We start from the raw sequence: 26,609 nt of genomic DNA on the forward strand, positions 1-26,609 counted from the left end.
AAAAGGATGTTGTACTAAGTACTAAGATTGAATGTCACTTGGGGGTTGAATAAAACTGATAATGATGTGAGCACAGAAAAGACATTTGTGGTTATTTCATTATAAATGTTACGTTATATTTGTCTGACTTACAAGTGCCTCTTTGATTTAATTGTAAACAAGATGACTGAAATGATCAAAATCAATGTCAAACTGGCCAAAACACTCAATTTCAGTGGGGGTTGAATAATTGTGAACACAACTGTATATTGTGCTGCACTGTGGTATGTGGTTCTGCTGGGGCAGTATATTGTGCTGCACTGTGGTATCTGGTTCTGCTGGGGCAGTATACTGTGCTGCACTGTGGTATCTGGTTCTGCTGGGGCAGTATACTGTGCTGCCCTATGATATTTGGTTCTGCTGCGGCAGTATATTGTGCTGCACTGTGGTATCTGGTTCTGCTGGGGCAGTATATTGTGCTGCACTGTGGTATCTGGTTCTGCTGGAGCAGTATATTGTGCTGCACTGTGGTATCTGGTTCTGCTGGAGCAGTATATTGTGCTGCACTGTGGTATCTGGTTCTGCTGGAGCAGTATATTGTGCTGCACTGTGGTATCTGGTTCTGCTGGAGCAGTATATTGTGCTGCACTGTGGTATCTGGTTCTGCTGGAGCAGTATATTGTGCTGCACTGTGGTACTTGGTTCTGCTGGGGCAGTATATTGTGCTGCACTGTGGTATATGGTTCTGCTGGAGCAGTATATTGTGCTGCACTGTGGTATCTGGTTCTGCTGGAGCAATATATTGTGCTGCACTGTGGTATTTGGTTCTGCTGGGGCAGTATATTGTGCTGTACTGTGGTATCTGGTTCTGCTGGAGCAGTATATTGTGCTGCACTGTGGTATCTGGTTCTGCTGGAGCAGTATATTGTGCTGCACTGTGGTATCTGGTTCTGCTGGAGCAGTATATTGTGCTGCACTGTGGTATCTGGTTCTGCTGGAGCAGTATATTGTGCTGCACTGTGGTACTTGGTTCTGCTGGGGCAGTATATTGTGCTGCACTGTGGTATATGGTTCTGCTGGAGCAGTATATTGTGCTGCACTGTGGTATCTGGTTCTGCTGGAGCAATATATTGTGCTGTACTGTGGTATTTGGTTCTGCTGGGGCAGTATATTGTGCTGTACTGTGGTATCTGGTTCTGCTAGGGCAGTATATTATGCTGCACTGTGGTATCTGGTTCTGCTGGGGCAGTATATTGTGCTGCACTGTGGTATCTGGTTCTGCTGGGGCAGTATATTGTGCTGCACTGTGGTATCTGGTTCTGCTAGAGCAGTATATTGTGTTGTGGTATTTAGCTGTTCTGGGGCAGTATATTTTAGTTACTTCTCCCCGGTCACGCCAGGTCTAAAATGGGCATGGAAGGGGGCGGTCTCATTTACCATTTTCTACGCCTGTTTTAGGACAGCTCGGACGTTGTCTTACATTGAGAATGGCGCCGGAATAGTGTCCTGATGACCTTGATTGCAGGTAGCAATGGATTTGGACTGAGACGAGAACGAGTTCCTGTGCCTATAATAGATTTTCCTGGGTTATTTAGGACATTTGTTGTACTATTAGGTCCTGTTGTTGGATTTTTATACTAATGATGGCTAGAATATTCAGAAAAAGCAACACATGAATCATAAGCAGAAAATAATGAGCATCAGTAAAACCTTGTGCCTTGTGTTTACTACCTGAGATTTTCTTTAATGATTACGAGGTTTCAGTGAATGTAATTGCAAATATCTTCAGATAAATGCCACAGGTCACAGGACCTTGAAAAATAATGAAACTAAATGATTTTTTGAAGATCCAACCTGTAATCTGAGTATTGCAATAATTGCCAATGATTGTACATAGGACGTTTTTACAGGCCTCCTATCGAAAATAGGATGCAATCAGGGGCGGACTGGCCATAGACTACAGGGAAGTATTCCGGTGGGCCGATGCCCAGGAGGCCACTGGAGCCCTCCTCACAGCCGCCAGCTGGATACATAATGATCCGATGCTCTCAGCCTTAATTAATGCTAGGAGTATTAGGTACTTGTGCTCCTGGCCGGCGGCCACAGGTGCCTTTAACTGCATCACTGTCCTCAGTATTTTATGCTGCATTGTGGCATTTGGTTCTGCTGGGGCGGTATTTTGTGCTCCACTAAGATACTGCCGGCCCCCGCTTACTTGTGTTGCCCCGCCTTCTTGTCAATCTGGATCCACCTACGACATACGGCCACTTTTAGTTTTTTTTTCCAGGGCTACTTCCCAGTTCCCAGTCCGCCCCTGGATGCAAACAGCCTCTATATAATCCTGGCTGGAATCTGACTTTAGGAGACCATTCATTACTGACCTCCGACAAAGGCTCTGCTTTATATCAAGTGATCATCAAAATTTGGCGTATCTGACACAATGGGGGACATTTACGAAGCTTTTGGTGTAAAAATAGTCACAAGATCCTTTTTTGAACGACCGTGTGACAATATGTTGTTGCACGGATGTTTTCGCACCGTCCTTGCCCCTTGGGAGTGATAGGGGCCCGAGACAGCACATTTTACGCCTGGGCGTAAAAAGAGGAGTAAAAACTACTCTTCTCAGGGTCTGGGGTACCTTTTACTCCAGGCGCACATACTGCCATTGGTGAATCATAAAGTAGGCGCAGGGGAAAACCAAGACCAGTGTAAAAAGCCGGTCTTTGTGAATGACCATCCAGTGTTTTAGTATGACTGATTAACCCCTTCCTGATACAGCGATTTCCCATATTTGCATTTTAGTTTTTTACTTCCTGCCTTCCCGGAGTCATAACTCTGGTCACATAGCTGTACAAAGGGCCTGTTTTTTTGTGGCACAAGTTGCACTTTCTAAAAGCACCAATTAATCTAGCATAGGATGGTGGGAAGTGCGGAGGAAACTGGCAATAAATGTAGAAAATAATATGCTGTACACGCGACGGCTTATTCTGAAAAGTCACTGAAACAATTACAGTCTAATGACACGTTAGACACATTATTAAAGGGGTAGCGTGGCCAAAAATGTTGAAAAGGCTAAGAATGCTTTAAAAAAATATATTTTTTAAACGTATTCCACGCCGATTCCCAGATGCTCCTATTTTGACACTTCTTGGTTGTCCCGTCCCCCTCTTCGTACAAACATTGCCTTCAGCAGTGACCCTCCTCAGCTACTGATTGGCTGAGGCTGGATTCTTCTTATTTTTAACAGAATTCTGAGCGGGAGATTTTTTTTTCCTCTGTAAGCAGGGGGCCAACCCAAATTTAAAGGGCATCTGTCAGCAGGTTTGTCCCTATGAAACTGGCTGACCTGTTACATGTGCACTTGGCAGCTGAAGACATCCGTGTTGGTCCCATGTTCATATGTGTCCTCATTGCTGAGAAAAATGATGTTTTAATATATGCAAATGAGCCTCTAGGAGCAACGGGGGCGTTGCCATTACACCTAGAGACTCTGCTCTCTCTGCAACTGCCGCGCCCTCTCCACTTTAATTGACAGGACCAGGCAGGTGTGATAATTTACACTGCCGGTCAAAGTGGAGAGGGAGGAGCAGTTGCAGAGAGGGCAGAGCCTCTAGGTGTAATGGTAACGCCCCCGTTGCTCCTAGAGGCTCATTTGCATATATTAAAACATCATTTTTCTCAGCAATGCGGACACATATGAACATGGGACCAACACGGATGTCTTCAGCTGCCAAGTGCACATGTAACAGGTCAGCCAGTTTCATAGGGACAAACCTGCTGACAGATGCCCTTTAAATTTGGGTTGGCCCTCTACTTACAGCAATGCGGACACATATAAATATGGGACCAACACAGATGTCTTCACCCTGCAACAGGTCAACCAATTTCATAGGCACAACTCTGCTGACAGATGCCCTTTAAATAACTTACAGAACCAGCTAATGCAGCTCTGGGTTGATGCAGCTCATGGGTCGCTGTGGGAGAGGGCTATAAAATATGATACATTAACCTATAAAGTCCTATATACGTTGCAGATCCATGGGTTGTCAGCATTGCACTAGCGATGGCCTCCTAGGGTATGCTGGGTATAGAAGTCATTTATTTCAATACTGTTGAATTATGAAAAGTTCAATATGATATTTCTAGACGTCGGGCTGGATATTGTCTGTGCTCCTATAGTATAACTGGAATACAATAACCATAAATCACAGGAGGACTCCAGGATGTATCATTTTATTATCCAGAGATATCAATAGGAGCAAAGGGAGTATTAAGAGGCATCAAATTTTAATAAGCGGATGACAGCCCGGCGGCCGCGCGGATTCTGCATTCGTGGAGAATGTCGCATGTGAATGTAGCAAGTGCTGTGATATTCAGTTTTATCATGAGCCAGATGGGTGTGCCACAGGGGCAAATATTTATCTGGCAATAGTCTGGAGGTCCGTTCGTTTTCTCTGTTGCACGGAATACAGTTAATTAGGATTTGAATCACTGTATATAGGGGAATATATAGGGGATCCTTCATCCTCAAATGAATATTTTGGGGAATATTCACTGTAAAAAAAGATCATAGCTGAAGATGTAAAGCTTTGTTCTTTGCTGACAATTTCTGTCAAATCAAGTGCCAGTTATTTCCTTTTAATTAGTTGGGTTTTTTCTTAGAGAAAAGTGACTATTGGGAGATGACACATCCAGACATCTGCGTTGGCTTTGTGGCACTTCAGACATATTTCATCCGTTATTTCTGCTTATTACGGTAGTTTATACTATGCTTACAGAAGGTAGATGTCAAGTTCTGCTGCAAAATGAAAGCCTATGCTTCCTAACGACATGTACCACCACCACTAATGAGATATTGATGACCTAGGCTGAGGATAAGCTATCAACGTTTGAGTCCCAGACAACCCCTTTAAGCTGATGGAGACAGACAATACAGCGGAGAGCGGTTTCCTCTATCCCTATAGACACAATGTTCTCGCTCTCGCTCCATTCATCTTCTTACTTACTATGGCTGGGCAGTTAGGAGGAACAAGTGGATCAGGACCCCCATTCTAGTGAGGTCCTAGCGGTGGAGCCCCCAGAAATAAGACAAATATAATCTACCCTGTGAATAAGGGATGAATGTCGGGTGTTGGAAACCCCCTTTAACTTTCCTATACCTGGTACATACCGAGGTCGGTAGAGTAGATGGTACATGGACACACAGGGGAAATGAACAGCCTGGGTGCATTGGGCACACACTGGAATCAACTTAGAGGCCCACAGTAATGATAATTGTGTGATTATGCCACCCACCGTGATCATGCCACCCACCATGGGGTTTAATAATGATGTGATAACGCTAACCACATGCGTCTTACAGTGTTGCATAATCCGTAAGCAACTAAAACAGAAAAACTGCCATAAAAGAGTACAACTAACCACCAGAGAAAGGGAGGGTGGGTATGCCAACACTTGGCACATGCAAACATCAATGGGGCATGATGAGGTGATCTGCCACATACATTAACCCTTAAAAAATTCTGTCTACTGTTGGAAATGACTAGTTGGTGCCCGCTTGGCCCACTAAGATACCTGATGACCTATTCCCAGGTCAGGTCATCGATATCAGATAGGTGGGGGTCCGACACCTGGGACTGTTTGCGGCAGTCGCTTGCGCTGGAAATATAACAGTGGACACCAAGGGGGTCATTTTTTATCCTGATATATGGCTATATTAGGCGTGGTTCAGGCGCAGTTAGTTGTGCGGCAATCTGCGACTTTTCCCTGATCATGACCGGTCTAAAAAGTGGGCGTGCTGTGAGCGGGGACAGGCCGGCAGGTCCCTCTCATTCATCTGTTTTTACACCTGGTTTAGGCGTAGAAAACGGTCTAAATGTAAGACAGCATGGAAGCTGTCTTATATTTACAACTGGAGCTGGATGCGCCGAAGTTATGGAGAGGCCGGCGCCTCTTCATAACTTTGGCGTGTTCACAGTCAGATATAGGGGGCTATTAAGACTGGTGTCTAAAACGTCGGTCTTAATAAATGACCCCCTAAGTGAACTGGAGCTGAGCAGCAGTAAGCCAGCACGGTCATTACATTGGCGATGGAGCCTTCTGCTTCCGGCTCCGTCCACTCTTACGCTTCCACCATAGCTGGCTACTGCAAACAGCTGACCGCTGGGGCTCCTGGGTATCTGACCCCCACAGATTTGATATTATTAGCTTCAATTAATAATTAATTAATTAACCCCTTTAAGGTTATTTATATACACATTAAATTTTAATTATGTCCAGCAGGATTTTTTTGCCTGTCTGCTCCATCGTACTTTCCAGACAAGACTCGGTCAGTAAATGCTGCTGTGTGGAGTCACTGGCCTATATGGAGAATAGATGTCTACGTCATGCCCCAGGGGGGGCACGGAGTGCACAGCTCTGGGTCACTGCACCAGATATTTACTCTATACAGGTCAGGGGCATTCTGGTCAGATTTGCTGGCCAAATGTCAGGAAAGAAAACATTTTCTAATTAATCAAATATATATATATCGTTCCTTAGGATAACAGCCTGTCCTTAGTAGTGATCCTCAATATAAATAGGGACATTGTGATCCCTGCATACTAGACAGAATATGTTGGTGATATCAAAGCGGTAGGAAATAAGACATTGGGGCATACACAGATCTCATAGCAAAACTTCCTATGCCCCCTAGCAAGATTATTATAAGTGGACGGCATTTTTAATTAAAAAGTTACACTCCACACCTACTTTACCCAACTGTTGTGGAATAGGTGCTTTATGAATATGGCGCTCATCCTGAATGCACTTACACACAACTGGCATAAACGCACTGATAAATCTGTCTCATATCTCTAAGGCCCCTTTCACACGAGCAAGTATTCTGCGCGGGTGAAATGCGTGATGCGAATGCATTGCGCCCCCCCCCCCCCCCCCCGAATCTGGACCTATTCATTTCAATGGGACTGTGTACATGTGCGTTGGTTTTCACGCATCACATGTGCGTTGCGTGAAAATCGCAGCATGTTCTATATTCTGTGATTTTCACGCAACGCTGGCCCCAAAGAAGTGAATGGAGCTGCGTGAAAACCGCATCGCATCCACAAGCAAGTGCGGATGCGATGCACTTTTCACGGATGGCTGCTAAGAGATGTTGTTTGTATACATTCAGATTTTTATCATGCGCGTGCAAAACGCATTGCACCCACACGATAAAAACTGAGCTGAACGTGATCGCAGGCTAAACTGAATGACTTCGCCTGCGAAATCGCGCATTTTTCACTGAACACATCCACAAGGCGATTTGCAGGTGGGCTCATAATGGGTCAGAAACATAAGAAATACTAACCTCCACCGATCCCCCGCCACTGCCGCTCCAGCACTGCCCGGGTCAGTGCTGCTTTCTAATTCCCATGATTTATGCTAATCTCATTCAGATGAGTGAGGCAATGGCAGACATTTCTGCAGCAAAAGCTGCCACATGTGAATGTACCCCAATTCTGCCAGTCGGGGCATTGAAAATGGTTCTTGAAAGGAATATTCCCATCTCTGACTTATCCACAGGACTTGCCATAAAAGTCTGATAGATGCAGGTTCCACCTTTTGGGACTCACATCTATCTTAGGCTACTTTCACACTTGCGGCAGAGAGATCCGGCAAGCAGTTCCGTCGCCGGAACTGCCTGCCTGATCAGGCAAAATGTATGCTAACTGATGGCATTAGTAAGACTGATCAGGATCCTGATCAGTCTTAAAAATGCCTGATCAGTCGAAAAAATGCATTGAAATGCCGGATCCGTCTTTCCGGTGTCATCCGGCAAAAACGGATCCGGCATTTATTTTTTCACCTTTTTTTCAGTCTGCGCATGCGCATACCGGAAGGACGGATCCGGCATTCCGGTATTCTGAATGCCGGATCCGGCACTAATACATTCCTATGGGAAAAAAGGCCGGATCCGGCATTCAGGCAAGTCTTCAGCTTTTTTAGCCGGAGATAAAACCGTAGCATGCTGCGGTTTTCTCTTTTGCCTGATCAGTCAAAACGACTGAACTGAAGACATCCTGATGCAAACTGAACGGATTACTCTCCATTCAGAATGCATGGGGATATGCCTGATCAGTTCTTTTCCGGTATAGAGCCCCTTAGGGCTCTTTCACACCTGCGTTCTTTTCTTCCGGCATAGAGTTCCGTCGTCGGGGCTCTATGCCGGAAGAATCCTGATCAGTTTTATCCTAATGCATTCTGAATGGAGAGAAATCCGTTCAGGATGCATCAGGATGTCTTCAGTTCCGGAACGGAACGTTTTTTGGCCGGAGAAAATACTGCAGTATGCTGCGCTTTTTGCTCCGGCCAAAAATCCTGAAGACTTGCCGCAAGGCCGGATCCGGAATTAATGCCCATTGAAAGGCATTGATCCGGATCCGGCCTTAAGCTAAACGTCGTTTCGGCGCATTGCCGGACCCGACGTTTAGCTTTTTCTGATGGTTACCATGGCTGCCGGGACGCTAAAGTCCTGGCAGCCATGGTAAAGTGTAGCGGGGAGCTGGGGAGCAGCATACTTACCGTCCGTGCGGCTCCCCGGGCGCTCCAGAGTGACGTCAGGGCGCCCCAAGCGCATGGATCACGTGATCTCATGGACACGTCATCCATGTGCATGGGGCGCTCTGACGTCATTCTGCAGCGCCCCGGGAGCCGCACGGACTGTAAGTATACCGCTCCCCCGCTCCCACTATGGCAACCAGGACTTTAATAGCGTCCTGGCTGCCATAGTAACACTGAAAGCATTTTGAAGACGGCTCCGTCTTCAAATGCTTTCAGTACACTTGCGTTTTTCCGGATCCGGCGTGTAATTCTGGCAAGTGGAGTACACGCCGGATCCGGACAACGCAAGTGTGAAAGAGGCCTTAGTCCAGGCCCTGTTTGTTGGCTGCAGTGTATGGAGCTGTACATGGAGTTTGCTGGCTGCAGTGTATGGAGCTGTACATGGAGTTTGCTGGCTGCAGTATATGGAGCTACACATGGAGTTTGCTGGCTGCAGTGTATGGAGCTGTACATGGAGTTTGCTGGCTGCAGTGTATGGAGCTGTGCATGGAGTTTGCTGGCAGCAGTGTATGGAGCTGTACATGGAGTTTGCTGGCAGCAGTGTATGGAGCTGTACATGGAGTTTGCTGGCTGCAGTGTATGGAGCTGTACATGGAGTTTGCTGGCTGCAGTGTATGGAGCTGTACATGGAGTTTGCTGGCTGCAGTGTATGGAGCTGTACATGGAGTTTGCTGGCTGCAGTGTATGGAGCTGTACATGGAGTTTGCTGGCTGCAGTGTATGGAGCTGTACATGGAGTTTGCTGGCTGCAGTGTATGGAGCTGTACATGGAGTTTGCTGGCTGCAGTGTATGGAGCTGTACATGGAGTTTGCTGGCTGCAGTGTATGGAGCTGTACATGGAGTTTGCTGGCTGCAGTGTATGGAGCTGTACATGGAGTTTGCTGGCTGCAGTGTATGGAGCTGTACATGGAGTTTGCTGGCTGCAGTGTATGGAGCTGTACATGGAGTTTGCTGGCTGCAGTGTATGGAGCTGTACATGGAGTTTGCTGGCTGCAGTGTATGGAGCTGTACATGGAGTTTGCTGGCAGCAGTGTATGGAGCTGTACATGGAGTTTGCTGGCAGCAGTGTATGGAGCTGTACATGGAGTTTGCTGGCTGCAGTGTATGGAGCTGTACATGGAGTTTGCTGGCAGCAGTGTATGGAGCTGTACATGGAGTTTGCTGGCTGCAGTGTATGGAGCTGTACATGGAGTTTGCTGGCTGCAGTGTATGGAGCTGTACATGGAGTTAGCTGGCTGCAGTGTATGGAGCTGTACATGGAGTTTGCTGGCTGCAGTGTATGGAGCTGTGCATGGAGTTTGCTGGCTGCAGTGTATGGAGCTGTGCATGGAGTTAGCTGGCTGCAGTGTATGGAGCTGTACATGGAGTTAGCTGGCTGCAGTGTATGGAGCTGTACATGGAGTTTGCTGGCTGCAGTGTATGGAGCTGTGCATGGAGTTTGCTGGCAGCAGTGTATGGAGCTGTGCATGGAGTTTGCTGGCTGCAGTGTATGGAGCTGTACATGGAGTTTGCTGGCTGCAGTGTATGGAGCTGTACATGGAGTTTGCTGGCTGCAGTGTATGGAGCTGTACATGGAGTTTGCTGGCAGCAGTGTATGGAGCTGTACATGGAGTTTGCTGGCTGCAGTGTATGGAGCTGTGCATGGAGTTTGCTGGCAGCAGTGTATGGAGCTGTGCATGGAGTTTGCTGGCAGCAGTGTATGGAGCTGTACATGGAGTTTGCTGGCTGCAGTGTATGGAGCTGTGCATGGAGTTTGCTGGCTGCAGTGTATGGAGCTGTGCATGGAGTTTGCTGGCTGCAGTGTATGGAGCTGTGCATGGAGTTTGCTGGCAGCAGTGTATGGAGCTGTACATGGAGTTTGCTGGCTGCAGTGTATGGAGCTGTACATGGAGTTTGCTGGCTGCAGTGTATGGAGCTGTACATGGAGTTTGCTGGCTGCAGTGTATGGAGCTGTACATGGAGTTTGCTGGCTGCAGTGTATGGAGCTGTACATGGAGTTTGCTGGCTGCAGTGTATGGAGCTGTACATGGAGTTTGCTGGCTGCAGTGTATGGAGCTGTACATGGAGTTTGCTGGCTGCAGTGTATGGAGCTGTACATGGAGTTTGCTGGCTGCAGTGTATGGAGCTGTGCATGGAGTTTGCTGGCTGCAGTGTATGGAGCTGTGCATGGAGTTTGCTGGCAGCAGTGTATGGAGCTGTGCATGGAGTTTGCTGGCTGCAGTGTATGGAGCTGTGCATGGAGTTTGCTGGCTGCAGTGTATGGAGCTGTACATGGAGTTTGCTGGCTGCAGTGTATGGAGCTGTGCATGGAGTTTGCTGGCTGCAGTGTATGGAGCTGTGCATGGAGTTTGCTGGCAGCAGTGTATGGAGCTGTACATGGAGTTTGCTGGCTGCAGTGTATGGAGCTGTACATGGAGTTTGCTGGCTGCAGTGTATGGAGCTGTACATGGAGTTTGCTGGCTGCAGTGTATGGAGCTGTACATGGAGTTTGCTGGCTGCAGTGTATGGAGCTGTACATGGAGTTAGCTGGCTGCAGTGTATGGAGCTGTACATGGAGTTTGCTGGCTGCAGTGTATGGAGCTGTACATGGAGTTAGCTGGCTGCAGTGTATGGAGCTGTACATGGAGTTTGCTGGCTGCAGTGTATGGAGCTGTACATGGAGTTTGCTGGCTGCAGTGTATGGAGCTGTACATGGAGTTTGCTGGCTGCAGTGTATGGAGCTGTACATGGAGTTTGCTGGCAGCAGTGTATGGAGCTGTACATGGAGTTTGCTGGCTGCAGTGTATGGAGCTGTACATGGAGTTTGCTGGCTGCAGTGTATGGAGCTGTACATGGAGTTTGCTGGCTGCAGTGTATGGAGCTGTACATGGAGTTTGCTGGCTGCAGTGTATGGAGCTGTACATGGAGTTTGCTGGCTGCAGTGTATGGAGCTGTACATAGAGTTTGCTGGCTGCAGTGTATGGATGTGCATGCTCGGCTCTCTCCATTTCCTTCTATTAGAGTTGACTTGACGCTTCTGTGCACGTTGCGGTATACTTGTAGTTTTTCTGTGCAGCGTAGTACAGCACCAGTAAAGTGTCTAAGATTTCACTATTCTCACGTTCACTTTGTAGGTTTTTTCTGTGCGGATATTGACCTGCATTATGGATTTCAGTTATGCCTGTGGTTTTAGCTGCAGATTTCGCCCTTTTCATTGGAAGGGGCGAGATCTGCGCATCAAATCTGCACCAAAAACTGTGATTAGATTTTGGTGCGCATATGTTGCAGAAACGCATATAAATCCGCACGGATGTTTGTTATCTCACCTGCACCCATGTGCAGGCGGTCTAGTAGAAGTGGAGAGAGCCGAGCATGCGCCGCTACCTGTCCATTCACCGCAGCTGCGAGATGGGGCCCCGTTCTTGAGATCGGTCAGGGAGAGGCCATAAATGGGGTACCCCCTTAAGAGGTGACTAATGACCACGGCATCTGAGCGCGTGAAACACCGGAAGCGCGCGCTTTCAGTGGTGCTCCGGCTCCGCGGTGTGGCAATTGGCGGAGCCGGAGCTTGTGTGCAGAAGCCCCTGTCTTTGTGAATGACAGGAGGCTGCTGCATAGTATTTCCTATGGAGCCCTTGCCTGTAATAGGGCTCCATAGGAAACAAGCAATTTTCATAGACTCCAATGCTCATACACATCCCAGAATGGTATCAATGAAAAGTTCAGATCGCCCCGCAAAAAATGAGCCCCCACACAGTTCCGTACACATAATTACAAAAAAGTTATAGGGGTCAAAATATGGAGACAAAAAAATAAAACTAATTTTTTACCACATTTTAATTTTTTTAGCTCTATCAAAACGCAAGAAAAACTATACATATAAGGTATCGCCGGAATCGTACTCACCTGAAAGTAACTGTTCATTTTTATTGCACGTCGTAAATAAAAAAAAAACTTAAAACTGTGGTGGAATTGCTGTTTTTATTGCAATCTCACCCCATTTGGATTTTTTTTCCCGCTTCTCACTGCATCATATGCAATATTAAAGTACAACTTGTCCCGCAAGAAGCAAGCCCTCATATGGCTATGTGAACAGACAAAAAAAAAAGTTCTGGCTCTGGGAAGGCAGGGAGCGCAAAACGAAAACTCAAAAAACAAACAAAACAAAAAATCAGGGGGTGAAAGGGTTAATAACTTTTCTGCTGACAAACCCTGTAAATACAGTGCCCCCCAATATTTACAGTACTTGTTCTTCTCATTGAGGAGGGGGTGGGGCGTCATTTTGGGCAGAATGGTGCGGGAGATAAGGGATTGTGGTGATGATTTCTCACAGATCTAGGCACCCCCCCCCCCTCATCCCGTTAAGCTGCCCCTCACCGTGTCTGATGAATCGGCCCCCGTGCCGCACACAGCTAGGGGCACCCGGGAGATCTGCCGGGTCTTCCGAAAGTCCAGGCGTTCTCCCCTATGTATCCGGGAGCCTCCCTGACAGTCCGAGAGGGCTGAACCATAGGTGCAAAATGTAAGGGCAAGTTCACACGGCGGATTTTCAGAAACACGCTTAAAAAAATAGCGTGGAATCTGCGTTTATTTTTCAGCACAGTTTTTACGCATTTTTAATGGAGTTTTTATCACGTCTTTTTTTTTTTTTAACCAATGGGTGTTCGCTTCAATACAAAGCTGAATTTACAGCCTGAGATTTTCTAAGCAGATCTGCGCTCAAAAACGTGCGGAAAACACACACACAAAAACGCATGGATTTTGGAGCTGTTTTTTTCAGCTTCCCATTGATTTCAATGGCAGATTTAGCGCGGATTCTGCCCCCGATTCAGCTCCCCCCCATGTTTCTTTTTTACAACTGTAAAATTTGAGGCTTTTTTTTTTTTTTTTGCGGATTCTGAGGCAGAAATGCTCCCAAATCTGCACCATAAGACTCTGCGTGAACTGACCCTAAGGCTGCACAGGGGCCCAATAGGTAAGGGCCCCACTGCCAGCTTAAAAGCAGCTTCCTTCTGTCTATGTCAGGGCCTGACCTAATGGATACCAGCAACAGCAAGGGGGCCCCATATACAGGGGCCCTCTTCTGCATGTGTGAGCAGCCTGTGGTTGGAGGGACATGTGGCTCTGCAGATAGTGCCTGCTCCGCCCCTCCCCCTGTACACAGTCACGGGAAGGGTCCTCTGTCGCCTAGGAAACCTGGTCGGCTTCAACCGCTTCCTTCCACAGCAGCAAGTGTACGGCCCGCCATAGGAAGGTAACGTCTCCCTTATAGCTGTGTCTGTCTCTTTAAGAAATAGATGGGGGAAATAATAAAAGGACGCTGTCTTCACGCTGGCCTTTTAACCGGCTACGTCATCGTGAGTAAGCCTAAGCCCCGCCCCCTCCGGTGTCATGACGTTACAGCTGGGCGGGGTCTTCGAGCCGGGCTTTAACCCAAGCGGCCCCTCCTCTTAAAGGGGAGACGCTGCAGAGGGAGCAGGCAGGAGGGTGAGTGTCCGTGTCTGTCCCTTGTCTCTCTCTCTCTGTCACCGCTCCTTCCCCCACATCATCACCCCGGTGCCCGGAGCAGTGCCCTCCGCCTGCCGCCCCGTCTCCGGCCTGATCGCAGTGGGAGCCTCCACAGGGCTTTCTTCAGCACGACGATTTCCTATGAATGAATAGGGCGGATCCCCCTTGTCCGTATTCTGCACGTCTATCCACCATCACCACCCCGACCTATTCTCCGATCTGGCACCTGGACCCCCTTTGTGCCCATCCGCTAGAGACCCCCGGAGCCCCTCCCCGTCTCTCCCACTCACTGATTCCATCATCCTGGCTTTGTTTCAAGAGCTGTGGAGGCAATGTGAGTGCACCGTTTTCTGGATTCTGTGTGTTGTGCCCCTCCTGCATGGCATGCCCTCCATACCCACCCTGCTGGTGCCCGGAGCAGCTCCTCTCCTTGTATTTGAGCTGAAGCCCCATCTTCCTCCTCCATCCTCTCCCCTTGTGCTGTGGAGCTGCTATGGCAGTGATGCCAGCTGGAGAAGGTGGCATATCTCTATAGACCCATTATCATTCACATCACCCACCAGCGGGCATCAGTCTGATCCCTCTATTTTTGGCATGTCTTCATGCCAAGTCACCTCGCATGTTTTTTTTTTTTGGGGTTGTGGGAGGATACCCATGTGGAAGTGCCACCCATGGCTACTGGAGCCCTGGCATAGATCTGTTCCGCTGGCAGATTTTTCTCCCCTCCGTAGTCTTGGCACGGACACGGTTAACTGTGAGGCTGGCATGGAGATTTTGGCCACGCTCTTACTATACTGGAGAAGTGCAGTCATTTACAGCATTAGATTTTGATCAGCGCTGTGCCAGGCCTGCTGCCCGCCCCAGGAATAGTTTCTATATATTGGGGTGGGTGCTTTGCTTGCTTTTTTATTTTATTTATTTCTTGCATGCAACGGTTATTGTCACCCTGGTGCCAGTTGGCATTGCTTCCCTTACTGGCGCATGGCATCTAGATTGGCACCATTCATGCCGAGTCTGGGTTACGTTGCTGGCTGGACGTGGCATATGACACATGTCTGGGTATACATGCCTGAACCTGGTTGAGGAAAATACTAATTTAACACGGTGCACTGTTCATTTCGTCTGGTGCCAGGCGGCGCTCTCTGTGTGTGTGCCCGTTGATCTCTGGATGGGGGTTTTGCCCGCCTCGCCTGTGATGTTTTGTGGGACGCGGTGGGGATTCCTGTTTGTGCGTCTCTCTGCGGTGGTCTCTTGTCAGTCGCTCAGATGTCTGATGTTGCTCCATGTGGTGTCAGTCGGGCTTTTTTCCTGTTATTGGTGTGGCGCTTTTAATAGCTAGTAGGGAGCGGGTGTCCGGACCGCGGGGAGCGCAGGCTAATATCGCACGAGTGACTATTCTGTCCGGATGTGATCCGTTTTGCAGACAGACTGCATCCGGACGGAGTCCTGACCCATTCATCTCATTGAGTCTGTGCACAACTTTGAGGTCAGGAAAAAATCACAGCATGTTCTATGGACTTAAAGGGTTTGTCTTTGTCCATGTTGCTTCCTTTGCTGGCTGGATTCGTTTTTCCATCACTTTATACATCGTTTCCATAGTTACGACCACCTTGTAATCCAGCAGCAGTGGTCGTGATTGCATACTATAGGAAGAAGCACCAGCCTATGTGCGGTCCTATGGTCCCGGCCACCAGTGTGCAAGCACGACCACTGCTGACGGATTGCAGGATGGTCGTAACCATGGAAACCAGCAGTGTATAATGTAATGGAAAAATGAATCCAGCCAGCAAAGGAAGCAATATGGACAATCACAATACATTAGTAAGTGTCTTGTATTAACTTTCTCTACATTATAAATACCACTTGCTGAAGTGAGACAGCCCCTTTAACCCCTTTAATTCACACGAGCGATACGGAGTCGGGGTCTGTTCTGGTTCAATTCCTCTTGTTTGCGATTGCGTTCTGAGTGTCAGTTTTTTCCGCATGGGTGCAATCCGTTTTTGATGCGTTTTTCAAATGCGTGAAGAATAACACTCGGCATCTCTTAGCAATCCTCCGTGAGAAACGCTTTTTATCCGAAAGTCTTCAGTTTTTTTTTTTCATGCAAGCCCTGTTCACTTCTGTGGAGCCAGATCTGCGTGAAAAACGCACAATATAGAAGATGCTGTGATTTTTTTAATTTTTTTTATTAGTTTTTCCCCCCCTCAACGCAAAGATAATGGGTGAAAAAAACGTGTGCAGTGCCACAGACCTATTAAGATGTATGGTCAGAGATGAATGAGGCCTTATAGGTGGGCCTTGTGGAGGTAAGATGGGGTCAGATGGAAGGACTGCTCAGTATGGGGTCGCCACCACAGCTGTTACTACTCCTGTTACTGGTGCCGTGGAGCAGCTGCCACAACATAGGGCCAGCCGGGGGCATCCCGTGCGCCACCTTTATCAAAGGTCGCCGAGTTGTTTGCTAGCAGAATATCCAGTGATCGCTATGGTGGACAGGTCTTCACCACCAAGGGCATTTTTCCTATCACTGGATAAATTGGGAGGAGGTTTAGCAAGAACGGTGCTTTCTGCGCCAGTCCTGATATCCCTTTTGCTGCCTGAGGATGCGCCTAATTTACGACGAGGCACAGGACTGTTCATAAATTAGGCGCATCCTCCGGCAGTCCATGCGCCTAGACGGTAATCTACGGCAGCTCTGAGCTACCGTCGATTTCAGGCTTCATTTGCACCAGAAAGCTGGCATAAATGAAGATAAATTTGCCACCTCTCTATCCTGCCCTTGTCGCACCCCCCTTTCTGAAAAGTGGCGTAAAAACTTCCCATTTAAACAATAGCAAACACGTAGTGCCTTTTTTTGTCCTTTTTTTTTACGGCGCTTTTCTGATGCAGGGAGATGATGATAAATCTCCCCCATTGTGTCAAGTATTTTCTTGGTTCGTAAACCGTGTCCACCTACCTCTCCCCCTTCAAATTCGCAAAAATATTCAGGGTTCTGGCTTCTAACTTCGTAGGCATGGCAGTCACTGCTGGTAATGGAGGGGTATGTGCCGCCATTACTTCTGCTCTACAAGCGTTTCATTGGTCCAGAACATCTCCTCCTACCAGTAGTCTGGGAAAACCTCAGACCAAACACGGATGCCATCTGTGTTGTGCCAGGGGTTTTTCACGGATCCAATGGGCATGTTTGGTCTGCTCCAAAGTAGTGTGCGTCTTCGTGGGTTTATCCACTGATACCTTAAAACCGTATTTTCGGTCCGCATCCATTCTACTTCTTTTTTTTTTTTTTTTTTTTGTGTCGATCGGATGTGGCCCCATTCATTTCAGTAGATATTGCATCTGTATGTCCATTCCGCAGTCCGCGAAAAGAAAGAACGTGTCCTATTCATGTCCATTTTGTGGCATTTCTAACAGGGAAGGATGTGCTGATCCTCTAAATGTGCAACGCACATGACCGGTATCCCTATTTTGCAGATCCGCAATTTGCGGACTGCAAAACGGATACTGTTGTGTAGTTGCCCCCTGATTCACTGAAGTGTATACTATACAAGGCCTAAGTTTGCCGCGTTCATATTTTCGACTTTTCCTGCATAAATAACCTGAATTCTTGTATTTGTCCAGTTTCCTTTGTACCCGCCTGGGGGAATATGGCGAGGTAGACGTTTTACTATGTGGCGTGTTTCAGGCCGATCCAGAGCTTTTCATCAACCGTCTGAGCAGAATGGATTTGGAGATAGAATTCCCCTTCAAGGGTTTTGAGGACCTTATTTGAACCAATAATTTAGTACGCAGGAAGGGTCTTACGTGCAGGTAGTTGCGTGCTAACTGATCTGTTTATTGGATTTAATGGGGGGGGGGCTCTCAATGTGAGGTCAGGCCTCAGGATTATGCCCTGCCGTCTTTGGCTGGTGATGTATAAGATAGATGCAGAAGTAACCGTGAGACTAAAAGGCTACAAAGAGCATTTCTAGGGGACAATGTGTCCCTAAGGGCTCATGTGCGGCCCATGCCCATATTGCGGACGGCCAACTGTGGGCGCCGGCCGCCTGCACACAGTATCACGGATGCGGACCCATTCACGTCTGCAATCCAGAAGATATAGAGAAGAGGCACGGAGCAGAAAGGCCCGGAAACACTACGGAGCGCTTCCGTGGCATTTTGGTCAGTGCCTGAGCACCACAAAAAAAAAATAGAATAGGCTTAATTTTTTGGCGGTGCAGACGGATCGCTGACTCAAATGGTTCTGCATCCGCCAGCTCAGGCCACACGAATGGTGCCTCTGGATTAGGGACCACAATTTGCGATCCACAAGAGACGGTCCACACCTCAAAAAATAGGATATGTTCTATTTTTTATATTGAAGCGCTTCGTAGTGCCTCCGCTCCGCATTTTGAGGTTTGCAAACCCATTCAAGTCAATAGGTCCGCATCCATGATATGGCGTGCACATCGCCTGTGCCCGTATATTTGCGGACCCACTGTATGCAGGCCGCCGTACGGGGCCACACATGCTTGGGTGCATGAGCCCTAAATATGATCATGCCTGACCCCGCCAATCAAAGTACAGAGGGCGTGGCAGTTGCAGTGAGAACAGAGCCTCTAGGTGTAACGGCAACGCCCCTGTTGCTCCTAGAGGCTCATTTGCATATATAAAACAATCCCTTTTCTCAGCAATGCGGGCACATATGAACATGGGACCAACACAGATGCCTTTAGCTGCCAAGTGCACATGAAATACGTCATCCGAACCCAACAATTTTCGATGGGACTGGTCAATCATCTAATATCTATGGGGCTCTTCACCGGTATCCAGTTTTAGGGGATTGGGCAGGTGGATTTCAGCATGCCCAATCCTTTTGTTGTGGGGGCGGCAAGCTGTGACTTTTTCCCCTCTCCGTATTCAGAACAGATGCATGCTTGGCATGTGTATGGCCAGCCTTAGGGCAATTGGATTAGTAATGTGGATTCTGGTCACGTACCAACATTACACTACACCATGCTCGGGTACCTTTATACCATGTAGGTCCACATGACCACTCTATTCCCCACGCAGGTATCTGTGTACTCGGGGAGCACCAACCCCTTATAAAAATCAATGAAAGTTCCCATGGGAGGTGCTCACTAGTTCTCTGAGACGGAGGCATAGTTTGGCACTCTTGATACTTTGTGGCACCACGTGGATCTACAGTATATAAAAGTTCAGTGAGATCACTCCTTGTAGGGTGATTAGGACATACTGCACGTAGAATGATGTCATCATTTCCACAGCTGCCCTTCGCCTATGCTGAAGCTACCTTGCCCTCTCTCCATTCCCTAGTGCTGCAAATCTGCAGATGTCCACTTGAAGTGTTGACATGTGAGTGTTGCTTGATTTAGGGTTTCGCGCGCAATGTCAGGAGTTTGTATACTGTGTGATCTTTGACCCTACTACCGAGGACAAAAGGACACCTGAGTATACAGAGAAGCGTATCGTGTGTGGATGTCTGTGAGCGTCAGCTCTGCAGGATGCAGTGACTCGTTAGGGATAAGTTCTGTCACTGCTTTTTGTCTTGTTGTGAGCTCCTCTAATTGGCACTGCGCTGTGTGAACCTCCTTGTTCAGGCAGCCACCAGGTGAATACCAGAAGGGTAGAGCGGTGACAGCTGTCGGCCCATACGTGTGATGGAAGAAATAGTTCTACATGTGCAGGAGGTGTGTGAAAAAGGCTGCAAAGTAAGAATGCTTTCAAAAATAGAAGTGTTAATGGTTCACATTGATCAATTAACAGAAGGTAAAGTGAATCAATGAGAGAGAACTCTAAATCCAATCAATATTTGGTGTGACCACCCTTTTCCTCAATTCTTCCAAGTTCAGTGGCATGCAGATTTTATAGGAGCAAACAATTTGAAGAACTAACCACAGATCTTCTGTGGATGTAGGGTTGTTCCACTCCTGTCTCTTCATGTAATCCCAAAAAGACTTGATAATGTTGAGATCAGGGCTCTTTGGGAGCCATATCATCACATCCAGGACTCCTTGTTCTTCTTTACTCTGAAGATAGACCCTTAAAGGGGTCGTCTGACTTCAGCAAATGGCATTTAATACAAGGCACTTACTAATGTATTGTAATTGTCCATATTGCTTCCTTTGCTGGCTGGATTTATTTTTCCATCACAGGGGGTTACGACCACCTGCAATCCAGCAGCGGGGGTCGTGCTTGCACACTATAGTGCAGGCCTCTCTGGTGGCCAGGACGTTGGGAGCGTGCACAGGCACGCATGTGCTGCAGATCCTGCCCTGGCCACCACTGCAGCAGATAATATATGGCTGGGATGGGATCTGCTGCGCATGCGTGCCTATGCAAACTCCCACAGTCCTGGCCACCAGAGAGGCCTGCATTTAACCCTTGGAAACAAGCAGTGTATAATGTGATGGAAAAATGAATCCAGCCAGCAAAGGAGACAATATGGACAATTACAATACATTAGTAAGTGCCTTGTATTAACTTTCTCTACATGATAAATGCCACTTGCTGAAGTGAGACGACCCCTTTAATGGCAGTGATTGTATATTTGGGGATATTGTCCTGCTGCAGAAAAAATTCAGATTTAAACTATTAAAACTTATTTTTAAATCATTCTTAGGGCTCATGCACGTGGCCGTATTGCGGCCCACAATACACGGGCACCGGCTGTGTGCACCTCCACAATCCGGGTGATGCTGAACGGAGGCACGGATCGGAGGCCCACGGAAGAACTACAGTGTGGTTCCGTGGGTTTTCTGTCCGTGCCTCCGCACCGCAAAAAAAGTAGTGCATGCACTACTTTTTTGCGGTGCGGATCCCATTCAAGTGAATGGGTCCGAGATCTGCATGCGGCGGCCCCACGGTCGGTTCCCGTGCATTGCGGATCGCAATTTACGTTTCTCAGCAATGGCCCAGTACTTAGGGCTCATGCACACGACCGTGTGCTGGCCAGGCCCGTGCTGCAACCGTGTGCTGGCCAGGCCCGTGCTGCAATTTGTGGTCCGCAACGCACGGGCACCGACCACGGGGCCGCCGCATGCAGATCTCGGACCCATCCACTTGAATGGGGTCCGCACCGCAAAAAAGTATTACATGCATGACTTTTTTGCGGTGCGGGTGCACACGGGCCTAAAACTGTACATGGAAGCCTCATGCATCAAAACTGTCTTGGAGAGAAAAATAGCTTTCTTACGGGTAGCAGGGAATGTGCAGGAGGCCTGGAGGCTCAGCGGCGCCCGTCAGAAGCCCCATTATTTATTCAGTGCTAGGATTCTTGTGCGGTATTGCCGGACAGGAAGGATACTTGACAGTAATATTTCATGATGCTTCTGATCGTAGTAGAAATTGGTAAGGCGACAATTGTAGGCAGATTCATCTGTATGGCTACCCTTGTATAATAATTCTGCTCTTGCAAATAATACCTTTTTGTATTAAAGGGGTATCCCGGCTTACGGAGTCTTTCACACATCAGTGAATCGCAGTCCGCACACATACCTATCCACACATCAGTGGCTTTCCACGGACTGTGGGTCCGTGTTGACACGGCAGAAACATGTCCTATTTTTGTCCGTGATTACGGATCCTTCACACACATAGTAGTTTATGGATCCGTGAAAGCCACGGACACAGTACGGATACCATCCTTGGTTTTCATATACCATTGGTAGGAGACGCTCTTGAAACCAATTTTCAGCCTGGCCGTGGATGACGCATGGACACCCGGACCAAACGCACATTCTTCGCGGATGAACTACTGAGCATCTTGTAACTAATGCCATCACGGACACCGACCCTCATCGGCATTGTGCCAAGAGTCAGACCCCCGCTGATCAAATATCAGTGACCGCTCCTGAGAACAGGCCATCAATGTTCCAAAGTTGGGATACCCCTTTAAGTTCTTTCGTCATTACTGCACTCCAAGGCCTCATGCACATGACCATATGTATTTTGCAGTCCGCAAAACGCGGATCCCGGCTGTGTGCATCCCGCATTTTCCCCTTCTACATGTCCCGCACTATGTCCGATAAATGGACAAATCTAGGACATGTTCTATGCGGAGCCGACATACGGATGCAGATATCGCACGGTGTGCTGTCCGCATCTTTTTTGACCCGGCTGAAATGAATGGGTCCTCTTCTGATCCGCAAAAATTTTGTGTTGCGTGCATAGGGCCTAAGGCTGAGTTCACTTCTCCATATTTCTCTTCAGTCATCGGAGCAGAAAGATGAAATTCTGGTTGTGACATCACACAGTGGACGCCAGTGGTGCCTTGCTGACTCCATCGACAAGTTGGGCTAGTAAGGGCTCACGCATGTGAACGTATTTTTTGTCCGTTCCATTTAATTTTTTTCGGAACTATTCACTTCATTGGGGCTCCCAAAAAAACCCGGAAATGACGTGCGTGTGCATTCCGTGTTCATACGCCTACATGGATGCCCTTTTATTGTGCACATTACAGACAAGGATAGGACTGTTCTATTATGGGCCAGCTGTTCCGTGACGCAAAATACGCAATACACACGGCCAGTATCCATGTTTTGCCACTGCAAAACAACAACCGTCATGTGCTTGAGCCCTAAGGATCACTAATGGCACCTCTGGGCCTCATGACCATATTACGGCTTGCTATAAGGCACTTGGGGAGCATACAGCCTTACTATAACTCCTTAGGAAGGAAATGCACATCGGAAAAATCCGGTTTGTATATAACGCAGAAGTCCAAGGCTGACCCAACCGTCAGCACATGGGTTTACCCCCCATTTAGTTGGGCACGGCCAAGAATGGACATGGAAATAGTATTGTTTTTCTGCAATGCAGGCTTGATATCCACACACAGGAAAATCTGCGCCGTTTAAACTAGAGCACGGATTCCCGTTAAAATCAGTGCGACGTTTATTCTACGTATTTACAGATTTGGGCACAGAAGATAGAAAAATACACCAGATTTCTTTTAAAGGCAGCGGGCGCTTTGTCTTTCTGTTGAATACATCTTAAGGCCTATTGCACACGACCGTATGGCTTTTTCAGTGTTTTGCGGTCCGTTTTTGACGGATCCGTTGTTCCGTTTTTTGTGTCCGTTGTGTTTCCGTTTCTGTTCCATTTTTCTGTTCCGTTTTTCCGTATGGCATATACAGTATACAGTAATTACATAGATAAAATTGGGCTGGGCATAACATTTTCAATAGATGGTTCAGCAAAAAACGGAACGGAAACGGAAGACATACGGGTGCATTTCCATATGTGTTCCGTTTTTTTTGAGGACCCATTGACTTGAATGGAGTCACGGAACGTGATTTGCAGGCAATAATAGGACATGTTCTATGTTAAAACAGAACGGAAATACGGAAACGGAATGCATACGGAGTAAACGGCCAGTAAACGGGGGGAAAAAACGGCCGTGTGCAGGAGGCCTAAATCTGAGAACAGTCACGGTGCTCTCCATCGCTGGCGGTATTACGGAGGTATTCTCCCCTTCACGCATTGCTTCTATATGAAGCACCCGGCGGCCCAGCGTTGCCCAGGTTTACTAATCCTATAGGTGGTGTAAGCTTAGAGTCTACCTCTGCACCAGATTTATCACAGGGGCTCAGGGTGGATGATAAGTGTGGCGCAGGAATAGGCCTCATGCACAGGACAGTAGTTCATATCCATGTTTTCTTTTCTTTTTTCCGGATCACACTTGGACCCATTCATTTCTATGGGTCCATTAAAAAAAATCTGCCTCCGTGCGTCCGTTCCACAATTTGTAAAATGTGTCCTATTCTTGTCCGTATTGCAGGCAGGAATGGTCATTTCAAGTAATAGGTGTGAGAAAAATGAGTATTGCACGTGGAAGGTGTCCGTATTTTGCTTGCGGAGCGCAATACGGACACAGTCGTGTGCTTGAGGCCCAGCTCTATTCTATTCCCAGCTCTATTGGTTGGCTTACTTTGAGAGAGAATTTTACTCCAAAATTATGGCACAATTTTGCAACGAAGTGATGCATCTTAGGACACGCTCCCTTTCACGGGAAGATGCAGCCCCTTTCCAGAAAGCATCACCCCTTTGTCAGGCTAGGCCTAAATAATTTCTCTAAGGCTACATGCACACGACTGTATGTGTTTTGCGGTCCGCAAATTGCGGATCCACAAAAAAAACGAATGACGTTCCATATGGCATCCGTTTTTTTTTGCGGATCCGTTTTTCTTGCGGATCCATTGTAATAATGCCTATCCCTGTCCGCAAACTAGAAAAAAATAGGATATGCACTATTTTTTTTGCGGAGCAACGGAACGGACATACTGATGCGGACAGCACACAGTGTGCTGTCCGCGTTTTTTGCGGACCCATTGAAATTAATGGGTCCGCATCCTATCCGCAAAAAAAAACGGAACGGACACGGAAACAAAATACGGTCGTGTGCATGAGGCCTAAATCTAGACGTGCCACATTTTGGTGCAATTTATGCCAAAATACACGTCATCGGAAATTAGACGAATCTAACGGCGGCGGAAAAGCCGCTCTTCGTAAATATGTCCTAAGGATAGGACATTAGTTATCCTTAGGCCTCTTTCACACGAGCGTGACGGATTAGGTCCGGATGCGTTCAGTGAAACTCGCACCATTTTGCAAACAAGTTTGGTCAGTTTTGTCTGCGATTGCGTTCAGTTGTTTCCGCGCGGGTGCAATGCGTTTTGATGCGTTTTTCACGCGCGTGATAAAAAACGAAAGGTTTACAAACAACATCTCTTTGCAACCATCCGTGAAAAACGCATTGCATCCGCACTTGCTTCCGGATACAATGCGTTTTTCACTAAAGCCCCATTCACTTCTATGGGGCCAGGGCTGCGTGAAAAACACAAAATATAAAAAACATGCTGCGTTTTTCACGCAACGCAGAACTGATGTATGAAAAAAAAACACAAATTGGTCTGGATTCAGTGCGGATGCTATGCTTTCACGTCGCGCATCGCACCCGTGCGGAAACCTCGCTCGTGTGAAAGGGGCCTTAGGGCTCCTATCCTTAAATACGTCCCACAGTGAACATCACTGTGTACAAACCAAAGTCCACGCCCGTGAAAGCAGCTGCTCCCCAGCTGTCCACGCGTAGGTCTGCGAGCAGCTGACGGGAAGGCCATTGTGTTTGCCTCCATAATGCAGCGGCGGTGGAGAATGCATGGAGGGCGTCACATTGACTGCTGCTGAGTGTCACACGTACACGCCCGCCCTCACTTTTCCCAGGACGTAGGAGGTCATTGAGTCCTCGGTGCCAATCGAGCAGGATCCATTATTCGGATGTAGTGTGCGCCCCTCATGTTCACAATAATACGCTTGGCTCTGTGTGTCCCGCACAGACATGACACATGCTGGGTGTGTATTTCTTTGCCGGTGGTTTTCTGACTCATAGCAGAATCCTGTAGTCACATGGCACCGTCTCTTTAAAAGGGGGCGTGTCTGCCAGCTCAGTGACAGCAATGCAATTAACCCTTTTTAAGCTAAATGATATCAAACCCACGATCCCGGAGGTAGGGATAGCTTTCCGTACTCTAGACAGTTGTCGGTGGCTTGCGGCAATCCGACCGGCGACCCAAGCCTGTGCGGTACCAGGTGCGATGCTTTTTGCCTTATATTTCCTATAGGTTATGCCTGTGTAGGACAGACCGTGCAGCATTGATTATTATTATTATTATTATTATTATTACAAAAAAATACAGGGTTGGTTAATTTTTTTCCTGTGGGGTGCGATGCTCTGCAGGGTGCGGTGTGTCTATGTGCCATTACTCACCACTTATGTAATTCGGAGCACAATGGGGTGGTACAGTGGATACACCCTGCTCCGCATCCTACAAGACGGAAGATTCACTTGAAGTACAGGCAAGGACGCTCGAGGTCTGTCTCTGCTACCAGCTTGCATCTACCGGCTATTGCATTAACCCTTTGCACCATAGATGGCAAGGCTTGCAGCAGGGTTTAGTGTGAGAATTGCTGTGCAGCATCCCTGATATTAAATAGGTATCAATAATTATTATTATTATATATTTTTTTTATTTATTTTTTTAGCACAGGGCCAGTTTGCTTTAATTGTATTATTACCCCGCTTGCGTCCTTATTTCCGTGTATGTGTTCCAATGTATCGGTATTATTTTATGTATTGCTAACAGTACAGGTATGTGTTACGTCTCTCTCTTTTTCCAACTGCTTGTTACTACCTCTGTAGACTGTGTTTGGTGTATTACCACTCTAAAAACGTTGTCAATTAAGCACGCCCCTCATGCACACGACCACGGACGTATTGGAATCCGCAAACAACGGATCCGCGAAGTACACAACGCTTCCGTGTGCAGTCCGTGTTTTTCTCACTCCCATCACTAGAAAGGACTATTCTCGTCCACATCACGGACGACAATAGGACATGTTCTGTAATTAGCGGAACGCACATATGGATGCGGCCAGCACATGGATCTGTGGGGTGTCTTTTTTTTTTTTTTTTTGCAGACCCATAGAAATGAACGGATCCGTGTGCAATACTCTAAAAATAGGGGATCGTACGTGGATGTAAAATA

The 26,609-nt window shown here is 47.6% G+C and overlaps 1 protein-coding gene across 3 annotated transcripts in view; it reads left to right on the plus strand.

The window, feature by feature from the left end:
- Positions 1 to 26,609, plus strand: part of DLGAP4 (DLG associated protein 4) — a 146,091-nt gene that overhangs the window by 70,122 nt on the left and 49,360 nt on the right. Inside the window, exon 1 of one of the 3 annotated variants that reach the window (XM_040434920.1) lies at positions 25,308 to 25,416. The exons of 1 other annotated variant lie outside the window; for it this stretch is intronic. In XM_040434920.1, coding sequence (XP_040290854.1) covers positions 25,410 to 25,416 — 7 coding nt within the window. In that variant the 5' untranslated portion in view covers positions 25,308 to 25,409. Of the gene's footprint in view, positions 1 to 25,307; positions 25,417 to 25,505; positions 25,654 to 26,609 lie in introns of those variants that run through there. One more of the 3 variants, XM_040434919.1, reaches the window with a different exon arrangement.

The sequence above is a fragment of the Bufo bufo genome, chromosome 6 (assembly GCF_905171765.1).
Source record: "Bufo bufo chromosome 6, aBufBuf1.1, whole genome shotgun sequence".
NCBI lineage: Eukaryota > Metazoa > Chordata > Amphibia > Anura > Bufonidae > Bufo > Bufo bufo.